The sequence below is a fragment of the Corvus moneduloides genome, chromosome 3 (genome assembly GCF_009650955.1).
Source record: "Corvus moneduloides isolate bCorMon1 chromosome 3, bCorMon1.pri, whole genome shotgun sequence".
Taxonomy (NCBI): domain Eukaryota; kingdom Metazoa; phylum Chordata; class Aves; order Passeriformes; family Corvidae; genus Corvus; species Corvus moneduloides.
The window spans coordinates 102,449,416-102,466,742 of record NC_045478.1 but is presented as its reverse complement, the minus strand read 5'-3'; the positions used below and the strand labels follow the sequence as shown (position 1 = coordinate 102,466,742).

General features: G+C 56.7%; 4 protein-coding genes across 4 annotated transcripts; all 4 read right to left on the bottom strand.

The window, feature by feature from the left end:
• Positions 1–1,754: 1,754 nt before the first annotated feature.
• LOC116441701 (acrosin-like) lies at positions 1,755–4,322 on the bottom strand. The gene is made up of 5 exons (XM_032103923.1): positions 4,095–4,322; positions 3,592–3,813; positions 3,001–3,272; positions 2,584–2,729; positions 1,755–2,119 (listed from the first exon to the last, which is right to left on the bottom strand). The coding sequence occupies exons 1-5, from the start codon at positions 4,163–4,165 to the stop codon at positions 1,934–1,936; spliced, it is 897 nt and encodes a 298-aa protein (XP_031959814.1). The 5' UTR covers positions 4,166–4,322; the 3' UTR covers positions 1,755–1,933.
• A 1,173-nt stretch (positions 4,323–5,495) lies between these two features.
• LOC116441298 (acrosin-like) lies at positions 5,496–8,133 on the bottom strand. The gene is made up of 5 exons (XM_032103033.1): positions 8,009–8,133; positions 7,506–7,727; positions 6,926–7,191; positions 6,512–6,657; positions 5,496–6,049 (listed from the first exon to the last, which is right to left on the bottom strand). Exons 1-5 carry the CDS (start codon positions 8,077–8,079, stop codon positions 5,864–5,866), a joined length of 891 nt encoding a protein of 296 aa, XP_031958924.1. The 5' UTR covers positions 8,080–8,133; the 3' UTR covers positions 5,496–5,863.
• A 1,275-nt stretch (positions 8,134–9,408) lies between these two features.
• On the bottom strand, positions 9,409–12,148 carry LOC116441302 (acrosin-like). The gene is made up of 5 exons (XM_032103038.1): positions 11,922–12,148; positions 11,419–11,640; positions 10,839–11,104; positions 10,425–10,570; positions 9,409–9,962 (listed from the first exon to the last, which is right to left on the bottom strand). Exons 1-5 carry the CDS (start codon positions 11,990–11,992, stop codon positions 9,777–9,779), a joined length of 891 nt encoding a protein of 296 aa, XP_031958929.1. The 5' UTR covers positions 11,993–12,148; the 3' UTR covers positions 9,409–9,776.
• A 1,429-nt stretch (positions 12,149–13,577) lies between these two features.
• LOC116441299 (acrosin-like) lies at positions 13,578–15,527 on the bottom strand. Its single transcript, XM_032103035.1, has 4 exons — positions 15,313–15,527; positions 14,733–14,998; positions 14,316–14,461; positions 13,578–13,875 (listed from the first exon to the last, which is right to left on the bottom strand). The coding sequence occupies exons 1-4, from the start codon at positions 15,504–15,506 to the stop codon at positions 13,690–13,692; spliced, it is 792 nt and encodes a 263-aa protein (XP_031958926.1). The 5' UTR covers positions 15,507–15,527; the 3' UTR covers positions 13,578–13,689.
• Positions 15,528–17,327: the final 1,800 nt, after the last annotated feature.

Here is a 17,327-nt window from a genome sequence, read left to right as displayed (position 1 = left end):
TAAATGGATGCCCCTCATATCACAGTGAGCTCGAATAGGAAACCCAAATCACCCTGGGATCTTGGAAGTCATTGTAAACTGGTCCAAAGAGCTTTTGATAATCATCAGAAGAGGAAGAACAGGTAATGTGCTGAGGAAGCTCCACCATATAACCAGCTACCGGAGAGTGAAAGATGGTGCACCCTCTTCACTGATGGATCCTCCATGTTGTAGGAACCAGTAGGAAATGGAAAACAGCTGTATGGAGCCCTACGTGGTGAGTTGCAGAAGCTACTGAAGGACAAGGTGGATCCAGCTAGACTGCAGAGTTGAAAGCCGTCCAGCTTTGGACATTGCTGTGTGAGAGAAGTGGCCAACACTCTACCTCTACTCTGACTGGTGGATGGTAGCAAATGTGCTGGGGGTGGCTGGAAAGGTGGAAAAAGGCCAAATGCAGTGTAGAGGAAAACCAGTCTGGGCTGCTGAAGAATGGCAAGACATCGCTGCCTGGGTAGAGAAGCTGACTGTTAAAGTCTGTGATGTGGACGTCCACATGCCCAAGAGTCAGGCTAATGAGGAGCATGGCAATAATGAAAAGGTGGATCAGGCTGCAAAATTGAGGTGTTACAGAGAGGTTTGGATTGGCAACACAAGGAGAAGTCATTCCTAGCTCAATGGACCCATGATGCCTCAGGTCAGCAGGGCACAGATGCCTATAAGTGGGCACAAGACCAAGGGAAAGATTTAAACATGGACAGTGTCTTGCAGGTTATCCATAATTGTGAGACATGCTGATAAGAAACAGGCAATAGCTTTACAGTTAGAGGGTAGCTCTGCACATGTCTTCCCCAAAAAGTTGCAGGATGCCCTACCACGTATTTTTCTCCCCAACATGAATATTGTGGGGTTGAATAAATGGGTATAAAATCTTGGATTGAATTTGTACAGTTTGGAGATGATTTATTGATTAGCGAGTTGAGATAAGAAGGTTCTTGCCCATCCTGTGGTGATTATGTGCAGCACTCAGGCAGACAAGCACACCAAGCTGCAGTTTGAGTCTGTGCAGCTGGCTCTCTGATTGCCCCTTCTCTCCATTTGCCAGGCTCATACAGCCCTCTCATCTTCCTTGACTCCTCCTTTTCTCTGCCCTTGTCTCCTCCCAAACATGGAGCCAAGCTGAGGGATCTTTTCCCCCTGGCTGCCAGGCTGGCCCCTCCTGTGAACAGACTTGGTGTTGCAGCTGCTGTTGGCCCACTCACCTTGGCCTTCCATGGCATTCCTGGGGTGCTCTCCTACTGTTCCTGCCAGGTTCCTCTCCCCGCAATGACCCCAGCCCTTCCTTTGAGTATCTCTCAAGTGTGACCACCTGGCACATCCATCACCCTTTAGTACTCATGAAATCTGGCTCTGCCTAGGGCACTGGCACTCCTGTCAGGAGCCAGCAGTTTCCCTGGTCATGCTTGGGACTTTCCCAGGTGTGCTGTTCCCTTAGCCCAGGCTCATACCCTGGGCCCTAATGCCCAGCCCATGTGCCTTTGAGCACCACCCCCAAGGTGTCTGCTCTTTTCCTATCCCCTTGCTAGGCTTGATGTACCAGGTTCCTGGAGCCCATGGTGGCTGAGAGCACTCTCCTCTCTGCCCAGGCACTTGGGAGCTCTTTGGAGCCACTCTGTCCCTTTGTGCCCAATGGCTCCTTCTGCAGGTGCTGAGCGTGGCAGTCCTTGCCTTGCCCAGGAGTTGGAATTGCACTGAAAAGATGGTTCCCTGTGAACAAAGGTAACTTTATTTCAACAACTAAATCAACTGCAGTGTTTGCCTGCACACAGGAGACGAGTGTGGTCAGGACAGAGCAGGTTTTTGACACTGAGGCTGCCTTTGGATCAGTAGGCATTGGCCCAGCTAGAAACACTTGCTGTGCACTGCAGCACACTCTGGATGCTGTTTGTCCTGCTGCTCAAGAAGCATTTTCAACATTCATTGTGCCCATCTGGACCAGGATCCAGTTGTAGAAGAACTGAGTGGAGGTGTAGATTCCAGGCCGCCGTGCTCTGCCACAGCCTCTTCCCCAGCTGGTCACTCCAATGACCCACCAGGAGTCAGCGTTGTTGTCTTGGCACATGAGAGGACCACCGCTGTCACCCTGCAGGGGAGCAGACAGGATTAAGGTGGTGTTGGGTGGTCCCTGTCAGCACTGGGGCTGTCTGCTTGTCTCCCACAGTGCCTGTGCCAGAGCTGCATTCCGGGCAGAGCAAGGCTCTGCTCAGGGGCTGGAGCCTCCAGAAACCCCTCTGCAAGAGGCTTGGTGTCCTGTAAGGCTAGTGCTCTCTGTCCTCTCTGCACAGGGCTCCTGGATGTGCAGAGGATGGATATTTGGCACCTGGACCTCTGGGTTGCCAAGAACACTAGCTGGGCTTTCTGGCACAAGGGGGCCCTGGGCAAGCAGGTGTGGCTGGGGAGTGTGCGGGAAGCCCCCACAGCGGTGGGGAGCCGGGGCTGGGAGGGCGACTGAGTGGCCGGGCGGAGCAGGCCCTGGGCTGTGTTGGGGCGGTGCTGCCCGGGCTGCCCGCGCTGCTGGGGGCTGAGGGGCTCGTGGCACGCTCCTACCTGGCAGGTGTCGATGGTGCCCTGTGGGTAACCAGCACACAGGTTGTAGGGGTGGACGTCGCCTGCATACCAGCCGCTGCTGTTGCAGAGCTTGGCATTGATGAGCTGGACCCTGGCCTCCTGCAGGTGATCACTTGATTTTTGATCTGTGAGCAGAGCAAGGAATGAGCACCCAGCAGCTCCTTGCCTGTTCTCCTCCCCTTTCTTGGGGGATGGATCCCTTTCCCTAGGGCTTGTCTTTGCCTCTGCAGAGGCACTGGCGCGCTGTTTCTCTGCTGCCTGCCTTTGAGGACCAGAGCAGGTCCATCTCTGCAGAGGCGTACGTCCCACAGCCTGACTTTGGCCTCTGCTGTGGGGAAGCCCAAGCTGTGTCCCCAGTGTGCTGAGCTGGCTCAGGAGTCCCTCTTGGGAACTCACCTTTTGCACTGGTGGCACCCCAGCCAGCAACCCAGCAGTTATGCGCATGTGACACTGATACTCCTAGGATAGCATCAGCCACACAGGCCAGCTGGATGTAGGAACTGCACTGGACAGGCTTGTTCAGTTCCAGCAAGGCAATGTCATTACTCATGTCATGTCTCTTATATTTTTCATGACGCAGTAGCTTCTTAATTCGGCGCACTTCTGCACCAGGACCTGGCTGAGTCAACTGGGTGGCCCCAAGCACCACGTACAGGGTACTGACATTACTGGAAGGCAGATGGAGAAAGGGCTGAGAGGGAGCAGAGCCATGCACCACAGCAGCCCAGCAGCTGACAGATCTCTGCGTGGCATGGCAAAGAGGGAGCAGTGCTCTGGCAGGTGTGAGTGCCCTCCCATACCTTAGGGTGGGGGAATGTTGAGCTGGAGGCTGCTAGGAAGCCTTGGCATGAGCCCAGGCTTCTCTTCTTCTCAGCAGTGTGGAAGTGGGGCTGACTGAGAGCAAAGGGGATGGGAGTAGCAGGTGGTGCTGCACACAGGGCACCTGCTGGTGTAGTGGAGATGTTCCCATTCCCTGCCCCTTCTTACAAAACGAAGTCGAAGCAGTGGGCTGCTGTGAGGACCCACTTGGCTCTGATGAGGGATCCTCCACATAGATGCTTTGTGCCTGCTACCCTGGGAACCTGGAGGCTGACGATCCAGGGCCAGGCCCCTGGCTTGGCATTCGTGCCACCCACGACGCGTGTCATGCTGAAGTCATGACTTCTGTTCGCAGAGTCAGACACCATGGGTCTAAGTCCACAGGTCCCTCTGCAAGCAGAAAGTCATTTCCATGCTGCTCCGTGGCCTGCTGTGGCTTAGGCTGAAGCTCAGCCCTCTGCCGTCCCCACAAGGGCTTGCACGCACAGCAGCCCAGGGAATTCCATGCGGTGTGTGTCTGTCCGTGCCAGCACCTGGCTGCTGGCAAGGAGCTGAGGCTTCCCCATGGCGGGTGGGAAGCCGTGGCCCGGCTGTGGGGGACAGGCAGGGCCCCCTCCAGGGAAGGCCCCAAGTGTTGGCCTGGCTCCCTCCCAGGGCCTGGGGCCACTTACCCACAGTTGTCCCATGTGCCGTGCGCCAGCCCGGCAGCGGTCAGCAGGACGAGGAGGCCGAGCCAATTCATGGCTGCCAGAGGCACGTGTCAGCTGCAAGCACTGAGGGATCCGGGCAGCAGCACAGCCACAGCCGCAGTGCCCGCAGCAGCCGCGCTGCCCGTGGTGCCCTCGGCCCTGGGGCTGATGTCACAGAGGGGTGGGTTCCGTGTCCTGGGCACTGCGGCCTGTGGCCCGGGGGCCACTGGGGGAGGGGCAACATTGAATGGAGGAGCCATAGAATGGTTTGGGCTGGAAGGCACCTTGGAAATCATCTAGCCCTGACCCTGACTGTCTACCATGGGCAGGGAGGGATAGCTTGCAGTAGACCCAGGTGTCCAGAGTGTCCTGAGCTTGCCTTGAGAGCTGTCCTTGAACGAACCCATGCCAGTGTCTCAGCAGCCTCACCATCAAGAATTCCTTCCCAGTATCTCATCACAAGCTACCCTCTGTCACTGTCAAGCCACAGCCCCATGTCCTATCAGTGCCTGCCCTTGGAAGAAGGCTCTCTGCAGCTTTCTTTAGGCCCCTCTTCTTGTGGGATGAGGCTGGGCAGTCCCCGGGGCAGGCAGCTGCTGAGGAATCCATTTGGGGCAGGGAGCTGGGTGTGCAGCTGCAGTGCCAGCTGCAGATTGAGCTCTGGCTGGGGGGAGCCCGGGACCAGGGGCCGTGAGCTGCCCAGCCTTTGCATAACCGAGGGCACGGGGAGCTGAGGTGCCAGCCAGGGATTTGAATGGACACGGAGAGCTGCAGCAGGAGCTGGTGGCTCTTTATGGAATGAGACATCTGTGAGTCTGCTGGGGGAATCCCGGGGCTGAATGGGTACGGAAACCCGCTCTGACTGGGTGAGAGTGGAGTGTGTAGGGAATCAAACGGGGCACTCATTGGCTCGCTGGAGCCAGCCGTGCCTCCAGAATGGTCACATAGGGGAGAGGAGTTCCCTCAGCACTTTGGCAGCCCAGATGAGACCCAAGGGCAGGACTGCTAGATCATCTGTGAACAGACTTGGTGTTGCAGCTGCTGTTGGCCCACTCACCTTGGCCTTCCATGGCATTCCTGGGGTGCTCTCCTACTGTTCCTGCCAGGTTCCTCTCCCCACAATGACCCCAGCCCTTCCTTTGAGTATCTCTCAAGTGTGACCACCTGGCACATCCATCACCCTTTAGTACTCATGAAATCTGGCTCTGCCTAGGGCACTGGCACTCCTGTCAGGAGCCAGCAGTTTCCCTGGTCATGCTTGGGACTTTCCCAGGTGTGCTGTTCCCTTAGCCCAGGCTCATACCCTGGGCCCTAATGCCCAGCCCACGTACCTTTGAGCACCACCCCCAAGGTGTCTGCTCTTTTCCTATCCCCTTGCTAGGCTTGATGTACCAGGTTCCTGCAGCCCATGGTGGCTGAGAGCACTCTCCTCTCTGCCCAGGCACTTGGGAGCTCTTTGGAGCCACTCTGTCCCTTTGTGCCCAATGGCTCCTTCTGCAGGTGCTGAGCGTGGCAGTCCTTGCCTTGCCCAGGAGTTGGAATTGCACTGAAAAGATGGTTCCCTGTGAACAAAGGTAACTTTATTTCAACAACTAATTCAACTGCAGTGTTTGCACGCACACAGGAGAGGATTGTGGTCAGGACAGAGCAGGTTTATGACACTGAGACTGCCTTTGGATCAGCAGGCATTGCCCAGCAGCAAATGGTTGTGGTGCACTGCAGCACGCTCTGGATGCTGTTTGTCCTGCTGCTCAAGAAGCCTTTTCAATGGTGTCCAGGCCAATGTGCACTCCAATCCAATCATAGAAGTACTGAGTGGAGGTGTAAACTCCGGGCTGCTTTGCTCTGGCACAGCCTCTTCCCCAGCTGGTCACTCCGACAATCCAGAAGTAGTCAGCGTTGTTGTCTTGGCACATGAGAGGACCACCGCTGTCACCCTGCAGGGGAGCAGACAGGATTAAGGTGGTGTTGGGTGGTCCCTGTCAGCACTGGGGCTGTCTGCTTGTCTCCCACAGTGCCTGTGCCAGAGCTGTATTCCGGGCAGAGCAAGGCTCTGCTCAGGGGCTGGAGCATCCAGAAACCCATCTGCAAGAGGCTTGGGGTCCTGTAAATAGTGCTCTCTGTCCTCTCTGCACAGGGCTCCTGGATGTGCAGAGGATGGATATTTGGCACCTGGATCTCTGGGTTGCCAAGAACACTAGTTGGGCTTTCTGGCACAAGGGGACCCTGGGCAAGCAGGTGTGGCTGGGGAGTGTGCGGGAAGCCCCCACAGCGGTGGGGAGCCGGGGCTGGGAGGGCGACTGAGTGGCCGGGCGAAGCAGGCCCTGGGCTGTGTTGGGGCGGTGCTGCCCGGGCTGCCCGCGCTGCTGGGGGCTGAGGGGCTCATGGCACGCTCCTACCTGGCAGGTGTCGATGGTGCCCTGTGGGTAACCAGCACACAGGTTGTGGGTGTGGATTTCCCCTGCGTACCAGCCGCTGCTGTTGCAGAGCTTGGTATCAATGAGCTGGACCTTGGCCTCCTGTAGGACATCACTTGAGTTTTGAGCTATGAGCACAGAAAGGAATGAGCACCCAGCAGCTCCTTCCCAATTCTACCCCACTGCCTGGGGGCGATCCCGTTCCCTAGGGCTTGGCTTTGCCTCTGCAGAGGCACTGGGGTGCTGGGTCCCTGCTGCCTGCCTTTGAGGACCAGAGCAGGTCCATCTCTGCAGAGGCGTACGTCCCACAGCCTGACTTTGGCCTCTGCTGTGGGGAAGCCCAAGCTGTGTCCCCAGTGTGCTGAGCTGGCTCAGGAGTCCCTCTTGGGAACTCACCTCTTGCAGCAGTGGCACCCCAGCCAGCAATCCAGCAGTTCTGCAGCTCTGACACTCTTAGGATGGGGTCAGCCACACAGGCCAGCTGGACGTAGGGATTGCAGTGGACAGGTTTGTTCAGTTCCAGCAAGGCAATGTCGTTACTTTTGTCATTTTTATTATAGCGTTCATGACGCACTAACTTCTTAATCCGGCGCAGTTGTGCCCCAGGGCCCGGTTTAGTGAGCTGCGTGGCCCCAATCACCACATACACCATGCCGATTTTCCTGGAAAGCAGATGGAGGGAGGGCTGAGAGGGAGCAGAGCCATGCACCACAGCAGCCCAGCAGCTGACAGACCTCTGTGTGGCATGGCACAGAGGGAGCAGTGCTCTGGCAGGAGTGAGTGCCCTCCCACAGCTTAGGGTGGGGAAATGCTGAGCTGGAAGCTACTAGGAAGCCTTGGCATCAGCCCAGGCTTCTCTTCAGCAGTGTGGCAGCTGGGCTGACTGAGAGCAAAGGGGATGGGAGTAGCAGGTGGTGCTGCCAACAGGGTACCTGCTGGTGTTGTGGGGATGTCCCCATTTCCGGCACCTCCTTACCTGATGGGGTCGAAGCAGTGGGCTGCTGTGAGGACCCACTCTGCAGTGATGAGAGACCCGCCACACAGATGTCTTGTGCCTGGTATTGCGGGATGCTTAAGGCTGACGATCCAGGGCCAGGCCCCTGGCTTGGCATCAGTGCCACCCACGACGCGCATCATTCCATCATCAGGACCCATGTACTCATACTCATACACCATGGGTCTAAGTCCACATATCACTCTGCAAGCAGAAAGTCATTTCCATGCTGCTCCGTGGCCTGCTGTGGCTCAGGCTGAAGCTCAGCCCTCTGCCCTCCCCACAAGGGCTTGCACGCACAGCAGCCCAGGGAATTCCATGGGGTGTGTGTCTGTCCGTGCCAGCACCTGGCTGCTGGCAAGGAGCTGAGGCTTCCCCATGGCAGGTGGGAAGTTGTGGCCCGGCCGTGGGGGACAGGCAGGGCCCCCTCCAGGGAAGGCCCCAAGTGTTGGCCTGGCTCCCTCCCAGGGCCTGGGGCCACTTACCCACAGTTGTCCCATGTGCCGTGCGCCAGCCCGGCAGCGGTCAGCAGGACGAGGAGGCCGAGCCAATTCATGGCTGCCAGAGGCACGTGTCAGCTGCAAGCACTGAGGGATCCGGGCAGCAGCACAGCCACAGCCACAGTGCCCACAGCAGCCGCGCTGCCCGTGGTGCCCTCGGCCCTGGGGCTGATGTCACAGAGGGGTGGGTTCCGTGTCCTGGGCACTGCGGCCTGTGGCCCGGGGGCCACTGGGGGAGGGGCAACATTGAATGGAGGAGCCATAGAATGGTTTGGGCTGGAAGGCACCTTGGAAATCATCTAGCCCTGACCCTGACTGTCTACCATGGGCAGGGAGGGATAGCTTGCAGTAGACCCAGGTGTCCAGAGTGTCCTGAGCTTGCCTTGAGAGCTGTCCTTGAACGAACCCATGCCAGTGTCTCAGCAGCCTCACCATCAAGAATTCCTTCCCAGTATCTCATCACAAGCTACCCTCTGTCACTGTCAAGCCACAGCCCCATGTCCTATCAGTGCCTGCCCTTGGAAGAAGGCTCTCTGCAGCTTTCTTTAGGCCCCTCTACTTGCGGGATGAGGCTGGGCAGTCCCCGGGGCAGGCAGCTGCTGAGGAATCCATTTGGGGCAGGGAGCTGGTGTGCAGCTGCAGTGCCAGCTGCAGATTGAGCTCTGGCTGGGGGGAGCCCGGGACCAGGGGCCGTGAGCTGCCCAGCCTTTGCATAACCGAGGGCACGGGGAGCTGAGGTGCCAGCCAGGGATTTGAATGGACACGGAGAGCTGCAGCAGGAGCTGGTGGCTCTTTATGGAATGAGACATCTGTGAGTCTGCTGGGGGAATCCCGGGGCTGAATGGGTACGGAAACCCGCTCTGACTGGGTGAGAGTGGAGTGTGTAGGGAATCAAACGGGGCACTCATTGGCTCGCTGGAGCCAGCCGTGCCTCCAGAATGGTCACATAGGGGAGAGGAGTTCCCTCAGCACTTTGGCAGCCCAGATGAGACCCAAGGGCAGGACTGCTAGATCATCTGTGAACAGACTTGGTGTTGCAGCTGCTGTTGGCCCACTCACCTTGGCCTTCCATGGCATTCCTGGGGTGCTCTCCTACTGTTCCTGCCAGGTTCCTCTCCCCACAATGACCCCAGCCCTTCCTTTGAGTATCTCTCAAGTGTGACCACCTGGCACATCCATCACCCTTTAGTACTCATGAAATCTGGCTCTGCCTAGGGCACTGGCACTCCTGTCAGGAGCCAGCAGTTTCCCTGGTCATGCTTGGGACTTTCCCAGGTGTGCTGTTCCCTTAGCCCAGGCTCATACCCTGGGCCCTAATGCCCAGCCCACGTACCTTTGAGCACCACCCCCAAGGTGTCTGCTCTTTTCCTATCCCCTTGCTAGGCTTGATGTACCAGGTTCCTGCAGCCCATGGTGGCTGAGAGCACTCTCCTCTCTGCCCAGGCACTTGGGAGCTCTTTGGAGCCACTCTGTCCCTTTGTGCCCAATGGCTCCTTCTGCAGGTGCTGAGCGTGGCAGTCCTTGCCTTGCCCAGGAGTTGGAATTGCACTGAAAAGATGGTTCCCTGTGAACAAAGGTAACTTTATTTCAACAACTAATTCAACTGCAGTGTTTGCACGCACACAGGAGAGGATTGTGGTCAGGACAGAGCAGGTTTATGACACTGAGACTGCCTTTGGATCAGCAGGCATTGCCCAGCAGCAAATGGTTGTGGTGCACTGCAGCACGCTCTGGATGCTGTTTGTCCTGCTGCTCAAGAAGCCTTTTCAATGGTGTCCAGGCCAATGTGCACTCCAATCCAATCATAGAAGTACTGAGTGGAGGTGTAAACTCCGGGCTGCTTTGCTCTGGCACAGCCTCTTCCCCAGCTGGTCACTCCGACAATCCAGAAGTAGTCAGCGTTGTTGTCTTGGCACATGAGAGGACCACCGCTGTCACCCTGCAGGGGAGCAGACAGGATTAAGGTGGTGTTGGGTGGTCCCTGTCAGCACTGGGGCTGTCTGCTTGTCTCCCACAGTGCCTGTGCCAGAGCTGTATTCCGGGCAGAGCAAGGCTCTGCTCAGGGGCTGGAGCATCCAGAAACCCATCTGCAAGAGGCTTGGGGTCCTGTAAATAGTGCTCTCTGTCCTCTCTGCACAGGGCTCCTGGATGTGCAGAGGATGGATATTTGGCACCTGGATCTCTGGGTTGCCAAGAACACTAGTTGGGCTTTCTGGCACAAGGGGACCCTGGGCAAGCAGGTGTGGCTGGGGAGTGTGCGGGAAGCCCCCACAGCGGTGGGGAGCCGGGGCTGGGAGGGCGACTGAGTGGCCGGGCGAAGCAGGCCCTGGGCTGTGTTGGGACGGTGCTGCCCGGGCTGCCCGCGCTGCTGGGGGCTGAGGGGCTCATGGCACGCTCCTACCTGGCAGGTGTCGATGGTGCCCTGTGGGTAACCAGCACACAGGTTGTGGGTGTGGATTTCCCCTGCGTACCAGCCGCTGCTGTTGCAGAGCTTGGTATCAATGAGCTGGACCTTGGCCTCCTGTAGGACATCACTTGAGTTTTGAGCTATGAGCACAGAAAGGAATGAGCACCCAGCAGCTCCTTCCCAATTCTACCCCACTGCCTGGGGGCGATCCCGTTCCCTAGGGCTTGGCTTTGCCTCTGCAGAGGCACTGGGGTGCTGGGTCCCTGCTGCCTGCCTTTGAGGACCAGAGCAGGTCCATCTCTGCAGAGGCGTACGTCCCACAGCCTGACTTTGGCCTCTGCTGTGGGGAAGCCCAAGCTGTGTCCCCAGTGTGCTGAGCTGGCTCAGGAGTCCCTCTTGGGAACTCACCTCTTGCAGCAGTGGCACCCCAGCCAGCAATCCAGCAGTTCTGCAGCTCTGACACTCTTAGGATGGGGTCAGCCACACAGGCCAGCTGGACGTAGGGATTGCAGTGGACAGGTTTGTTCAGTTCCAGCAAGGCAATGTCGTTACTTTTGTCATTTTTATTATAGCGTTCATGACGCACTAACTTCTTAATCCGGCGCAGTTGTGCCCCAGGGCCCGGTTTAGTGAGCTGCGTGGCCCCAATCACCACATACACCATGCCGATTTTCCTGGAAAGCAGATGGAGGGAGGGCTGAGAGGGAGCAGAGCCATGCACCACAGCAGCCCAGCAGCTGACAGACCTCTGTGTGGCATGGCACAGAGGGAGCAGTGCTCTGGCAGGAGTGAGTGCCCTCCCACAGCTTAGGGTGGGGAAATGCTGAGCTGGAAGCTACTAGGAAGCCTTGGCATCAGCCCAGGCTTCTCTTCAGCAGTGTGGCAGCTGGGCTGACTGAGAGCAAAGGGGATGGGAGTAGCAGGTGGTGCTGCCAACAGGGTACCTGCTGGTGTTGTGGGGATGTCCCCATTTCCGGCACCTCCTTACCTGATGGGGTCGAAGCAGTGGGCTGCTGTGAGGACCCACTCTGCAGTGATGAGAGACCCGCCACACAGATGTCTTGTGCCTGGTATTGCGGGATGCTTAAGGCTGACGATCCAGGGCCAGGCCCCTGGCTTGGCATCAGTGCCACCCACGACGCGCATCATTCCATCATCAGGACCCATGTACTCATACTCATACACCATGGGTCTAAGTCCACATATCACTCTGCAAGCAGAAAGTCATTTCCATGCTGCTCCGTGGCCTGCTGTGGCTCAGGCTGAAGCTCAGCCCTCTGCCCTCCCCACAAGGGCTTGCACGCACAGCAGCCCAGGGAATTCCATGGGGTGTGCGTCTGTCCGTGCCAGCACCTGGCTGCTGGCAAGGAGCTGAGGCTTCCCCATGGCAGGTGGGAAGTTGTGGCCCGGCCGTGGGGGACAGGCAGGGCCCCCTCCAGGGAAGGCCCCAAGTGTTGGCCTGGCTCCCTCCCAGGGCCTGGGGCCACTTACCCACAGTTGTCCCATGTGCCGTGCGCCAGCCTGGCAGCGGTCAGCAGGACGAGGAGGCCGAGCCAATTCATGGCTGCCAGAGGCACGTGTCAGCTGCAAGCACTGAGGGATCCGGGCAGCAGCACAGCCACAGCCGCAGTGCCCGCAGCAGCCGCGCTGCCCGTGGTGCCCTCGGCCCTGGGGCTGATGTCACAGAGGGGTGGGTTCCGTGTCCTGGGCACTGCGGCCTGTGGCCCGGGGGCCACTGGGGGAGGGGCAACATTGAATGGAGGAGCCATAGAATGGTTTGGGCTGGAAGGCACCTTGGAAATCATCTAGCCCTGACCCTGACTGTCTACCATGGGCAGGGAGGGATAGCTTGCAGTAGACCCAGGTGTCCAGAGTGTCCTGAGCTTGCCTTGAGAGCTGTCCTTGAACGAACCCATGCCAGTGTCTCAGCAGCCTCACCATCAAGAATTCCTTCCCAGTATCTCATCACAAGCTACCCTCTGTCACTGTCAAGCCACAGCCCCATGTCCTATCAGTGCCTGCCCTTGGAAGAAGGCTCTCTGCAGCTTTCTTTAGGCCCCTCTACTTGCGGGATGAGGCTGGGCAGTCCCCGGGGCAGGCAGCTGCTGAGGAATCCATTTGGGGCAGGGAGCTGGTGTGCAGCTGCAGTGCCAGCTGCAGATTGAGCTCTGGCTGGGGGGAGCCCGGGACCAGGGGCCGTGAGCTGCCCAGCCTTTGCATAACCGAGGGCACGGGGAGCTGAGGTGCCAGCCAGGGATTTGAATGGACACGGAGAGCTGCAGCAGGAGCTGGTGGCTCTTTATGGAATGAGACATCTGTGAGTCTGCTGGGGGAATCCCGGGGCTGAATGGGTACGGAAACCCGCTCTGACTGGGTGAGAGTGGAGTGTGTAGGGAATCAAACGGGGCACTCATTGGCTCGCTGGAGCCAGCCGTGCCTCCAGAATGGTCACATAGGGGAGAGGAGTTCCCTCAGCACTTTGGCAGCCCAGATGAGACCCAAGGGCAGGACTGCTAGATCATCTGTGAACAGACTTGGTGTTGCAGCTGCTGTTGGCCCACTCACCTTGGCCTTCCATGGCATTCCTGGGGTGCTCTCCTACTGTTCCTGCCAGGTTCCTCTCCCCACAATGACCCCAGCCCTTCCTTTGAGTATCTCTCAAGTGTGACCACCTGGCACATCCATCACCCTTTAGTACTCATGAAATCTGGCTCTGCCTAGGGCACTGGCACTCCTGTCAGGAGCCAGCAGTTTCCCTGGTCATGCTTGGGACTTTCCCAGGTGTGCTGTTCCCTTAGCCCAGGCTCATACCCTGGGCCCTAATGCCCAGCCCATGTGCCTTTGAGCACCACCCCCAAGGTGTCTGCTCTTTTCCTATCCCCTTGCTAGGCTTGATGTACCAGGTTCCTGCAGCCCATGGTGGCTGAGAGCACTCTCCTCTCTGCCCAGGCACTTGGGAGCTCTTTGGAGCCACTCTGTCCCTTTGTGCCCAATGGCTCCTTCTGCAGGTGCTGAGCGTGGCAGTCCTTGCCTTGCCCAGGAGTTGGAATTGCACTGAAAAGATGGTTCCCTGTGAACAAAGGTAACTTTATTTCAACAACTAATTCAACTGCAGTGTTTGCACCCACACAGGAGAGGATTGTGGTCAGGACAGAGCAGGTTTATGACACTGATGCTCCCTTTGGATCAGTAGGCATTGCCCAGCAGCAAATGGTTGCAGTGCACTGCAGCACACTGTGGATCCTTCCTGTCTTGCTGGTCAGGGAGCACTTCCAAATGGGCTCAGGCCCATTTGGGCCAGAATCCAGTCATAGAAGTACTGAGTGGAGGTGTAGACTCCAGGCAGATTTGCTCTGGCGCAGCCTCTTCCCCAGCTGGTCACTCCAATGACCCACCAGGAGTCAGCGTTGTTGTCTTGGCACATGAGAGGACCACCGCTGTCACCCTGCAGGGGAGCAGACAGGATTAAGGTGGTGTTGGGTGGTCCCTGTCAGCACTGGGGCTGTCTCTGTGTCTCCCACAGCCCCTGCCAGAGTGGTATTCAGGTGCTTGAGCCTCCAGAAATTTGACTGTGAGTGGATTGAGTTTCTGTAAAGTAGTGCTCTCTGTCCTCTCTGCACAGGGCTCCTGGATGTGCAGAGGATGGATATTTGGCACCTGGATCTCTGGGTTGCCAAGAACACTAGTTGGGCTTTCTGGCACAAGGGGGGCCCTGGGCAAGCAGGTGTGGCTGGGGAGTGTGCGGGAAGCCCCCACAGCGGTGGGGAGCCGGGGCTGGGAGGGCGACTGAGTGGCCGGGCGGAGCAGGCCCTGGGCTGTGTTGGGGCGGTGCTGCCCGGGCTGCCCGCGCTGCTGGGGGCTGAGGGGCTCGTGGCACGCTCCTACCTGGCAGGTGTCGATGGTGCCCTGTGGGTAACCAGCACACAGGTTGTAGGGGTGGACGTCGCCTGCGTACCAGCCGCTGCTGTTGCAGAGCTTGGTATCAATGAGCTGGACCTTGGCCTCCTGCAGGTGATCGCTCGAGTTTTCATCTGTGAGCACAGAAAGGAATGAGCACCCAGCAGCTCCTTGCCTGTTCTCCTCCCCTTTCTTGGGGGACGGATCCCATTCCCTAGGGCTTGGCTTTGCCTCTGCAGAGGCACTGGGGTGCTGGGTCCCTGCTGCCTTCCTTTGAGGACCAGAGCAGGTCCATCTCTGCAGAGGCATACGTCCCACAGCCTGACTTTGGCCTCTGCTGTGGGGAAGCCCAAGCTGTGTCCCCAGTGTGCTGAGCTGGCTCAGGAATCTCTCTTGGGAACTCACCTCCTTCAGTGGTTGAACCCCAGCCAGCAATCCAGCAGTTCTGCAGCTCTGACACTCTTAGGATGGGGTCAGCCACACAGGCCAGCTGGATGTAGGGACTGCACTGGACAGGCTCATTTAGTTCCAGCAAGGCAATGTCATTACTTATATCACTTCTCTCATATTTTTCATGACGCAGTAGCTTCTTAATTCGGCGCACTTCTGCACCAGGACCTGGCTGAGTCAACTGGGTGGCCCCAATCACCACATACAGGGTACTGACATTACTGGAAGGCAGATGGAGAGAGGGCTGAGAGGGAGCAGAGCCATGCACCACAGCAGCCCAGCAGCTGCCAGACCTCTGTGTGGCATGGCAAAGAGGGAGCAGTGCTCTGGCAGGTGTGAGTGCCCTCCCACAGCTTAGGGTGGGGGAATGTTGATCTGTAGGCTGCTAGGAAGCCTCTGCATGAGCCCAGGCTTCTCCTGAGCAGTGTGGCAGCTGGGCTGACTGAGAGCAAAGGGGTTGGGTGTAGCAGGTGGTGCTGCACACAGGGCACCTGCTGGTGTTGTGGGGATGTCCACATTCCCTGCTCCTCCTTACTTGATCTCGTCGAAGCAGTGGGCTGCTGTGAGGACCCACTCTGCAGTGATGAGGGACCCTCCACACAAATGCTCTGGGTCTGGTAGCCATGAATGCTGGATGCTGACCATCCAGGGCCAGGCCCCTGGCTTGGCACCTGCTCCACCCACGATGCGGGTCATGCCATAGTCATGAGGTATGTAGTCAGACACCATGGGTCGGAGGCCGCAAGTCCATCTGCAAGCAGAAAGTCATTTCCATGCTGTGGTTCAGGCTGAAGCTCAGCCCTCTGCCCTCCCCACAAGGGCTTGCACGCACAGCAGCCCAGGGAGTTCCATGGGGTGTGCATCTGTCTGTGCCAGCACCTGGCTGCTGGCAAGGAGCTGAGGCTTCCCCATGGTGGGTGGGAAGCTGTGGCCCGGCTGTGGGGGACAGGCAGGGCCCCCTCCAGGGAAGGCCCCAAGTGTTGGCCTGGCTCCCTCCCAGGGCCTGGGGCCACTTACCCACAGTTGTCCCATGTGCCGTGCGCCAGCCTGGCAGCGGTCAGCAGGACGAGGAGGCCGAGCCAATTCATGGCTGCCAGAGGCACGTGTCAGCTGCAAGCACTGAGGGATCCGGGCAGCAGCACAGCCACAGCCCTAAACGTCACAGAGCGGTGGATTCTGTGTTCTGGACACTGGGGGGGTCTGTGCCATAGGGCCCATGGAGGGAATTGAGGAGCCATAGATTGGTTTGGGTCGGAAGTGATCTTGGAGATCATCCAGCTCTGACCCCCTGCCATGGACAAGGAGGGATCTCTTGCACTAGACCCAGTTGCTCGGAGTCTGGCTCAGAAACTTGTCCTCAAACACTTTGAGGGATGGGGCATCCACAGCTTCTCTGGGCAACCTATGCCATTTCCTCAGCACCCTCATGGTCAAGAATTTCTTCCTAATATCCAATCTAAACCTACTCTCTCTCTTTTTGGAACCTTTCCCTCTTGTTGTTTGTTGTGCTGACTCTAAACAAACCATTGCCTGCATTTAATAAAGTGGAAATCTGTATGTAGCTTAATTATGCATTTTTGTAAACTGCATTAAGGCCTTTGATCACCAGGACCTATGTCAATGCAAATTATCGTTCTTACTGGAAATGTGTTGTTAATTTTGGATATTAAGTGTTTATCTGAATGTCTTTAAGAACTTTGCTTAAAATTATGGCAGATATTTTTCAAAGTAGTTTTGTTTTCTGTAGCCATCCATAATGAATCTTTAAAAAGTAGGAACTACTGAAGGTATAACAAACACACAAAGGTTTATTCTGTAGCCAAAGGGTTAATATGAGTTTATCACTGCACTCAAGGCTGTCTTGAAATATCAACTTATTTGCTGAGTTATTCATTGCCTTATTTTATGCTTTCATTGGTATCTTGGTAGTTTGTAACTTGACTTCTTTATGTACAGCAAACCAGGCAGTCTTAAACTGTTCACTATTCTCTAATGAAGAAAATTTTCGTGTGATGAAAGCTTCACTAAAGAATGACAAACCATGTTGTTAATTTAATTTCTTGCATACTCTTTAGTAATTCAGTCAACATTACTAGTGATTGGGCATGTTACAATTCTAAAATGTCATTAAATAGTTTTCCTTACAGGCTTTACAAAGTTTAATTAGAGCATCTGCAAATGCCCTAGACATTTCTCTCAACTTTTCCCACACTATGACCTTGTTTTTGAAGAGTGTCCTTCCTATTGCTCCACATCATGTAATTCTATGCCTGTTCAGAAAAAACAGGATTGAACAACGCTGTATTCAATAACCACAGGATTATTCATCTGCTTAAATTCAAGGGTAACCTGCGTATTGCCTGAGGAGCCACAGATTTGAAATGTGAACACAAAATGTTCCTGTAGTCGCCATGGACAAAATTGTTACTGAGCCCTGATTACTTGTCCTGGGTACAGAGGAAAAGACAGGTGGAGTTTCTAGCCCTGTTTAATTCAATACCACCCACCACATTGAGGGGCTGTGGTTTCAGTGGGAAATCTGGGGTGGTG

Excerpts from the sequence above, each read along its gene's own strand:
- LOC116441701 (XM_032103923.1), bottom strand. The coding sequence starts at position 4,165 with ATGAATTGGCTCGGCCTCCTCGTCCTGCTGACCGCTGCCGGGCTGGCG. Across the intron at positions 3,814-4,094 it reads GGCACATGGGACAACTGTGG|AGGGACCTGTGGACTTAGAC; the intron begins GTAAGTGGCCCC and ends TTCTGCTTGCAG. Across the intron at positions 3,273-3,591 it reads CACTGCTTCGACTTCGTTTT|TAATGTCAGTACCCTGTACG; the intron begins GTAAGAAGGGGC and ends TCTGCCTTCCAG.
- LOC116441299 (XM_032103035.1), bottom strand. The coding sequence starts at position 15,506 with ATGGTGTCTGACTACATACCTCATGACTATGGCATGACCCGCATCGTG. Across the intron at positions 14,999-15,312 it reads CACTGCTTCGACGAGATCAA|TAATGTCAGTACCCTGTATG; the intron begins GTAAGGAGGAGC and ends TCTGCCTTCCAG. Across the intron at positions 13,876-14,315 it reads GCACCATCGACACCTGCCAG|GGTGACAGCGGTGGTCCTCT; the intron begins GTAGGAGCGTGC and ends GCTCCCCTGCAG.
- LOC116441302 (XM_032103038.1), bottom strand. The coding sequence starts at position 11,992 with ATGAATTGGCTCGGCCTCCTCGTCCTGCTGACCGCTGCCAGGCTGGCG. Across the intron at positions 10,571-10,838 it reads GGGTGCCACTGCTGCAAGAG|CTCAAAACTCAAGTGATGTC; the intron begins GTGAGTTCCCAA and ends CTGTGCTCATAG. Across the intron at positions 9,963-10,424 it reads GCACCATCGACACCTGCCAG|GGTGACAGCGGTGGTCCTCT; the intron begins GTAGGAGCGTGC and ends GCTCCCCTGCAG.
- LOC116441298 (XM_032103033.1), bottom strand. The coding sequence starts at position 8,079 with ATGAATTGGCTCGGCCTCCTCGTCCTGCTGACCGCTGCCGGGCTGGCG. Across the intron at positions 6,658-6,925 it reads GGGTGCCACTGCTGCAAGAG|CTCAAAACTCAAGTGATGTC; the intron begins GTGAGTTCCCAA and ends CTGTGCTCATAG. Across the intron at positions 6,050-6,511 it reads GCACCATCGACACCTGCCAG|GGTGACAGCGGTGGTCCTCT; the intron begins GTAGGAGCGTGC and ends GCTCCCCTGCAG.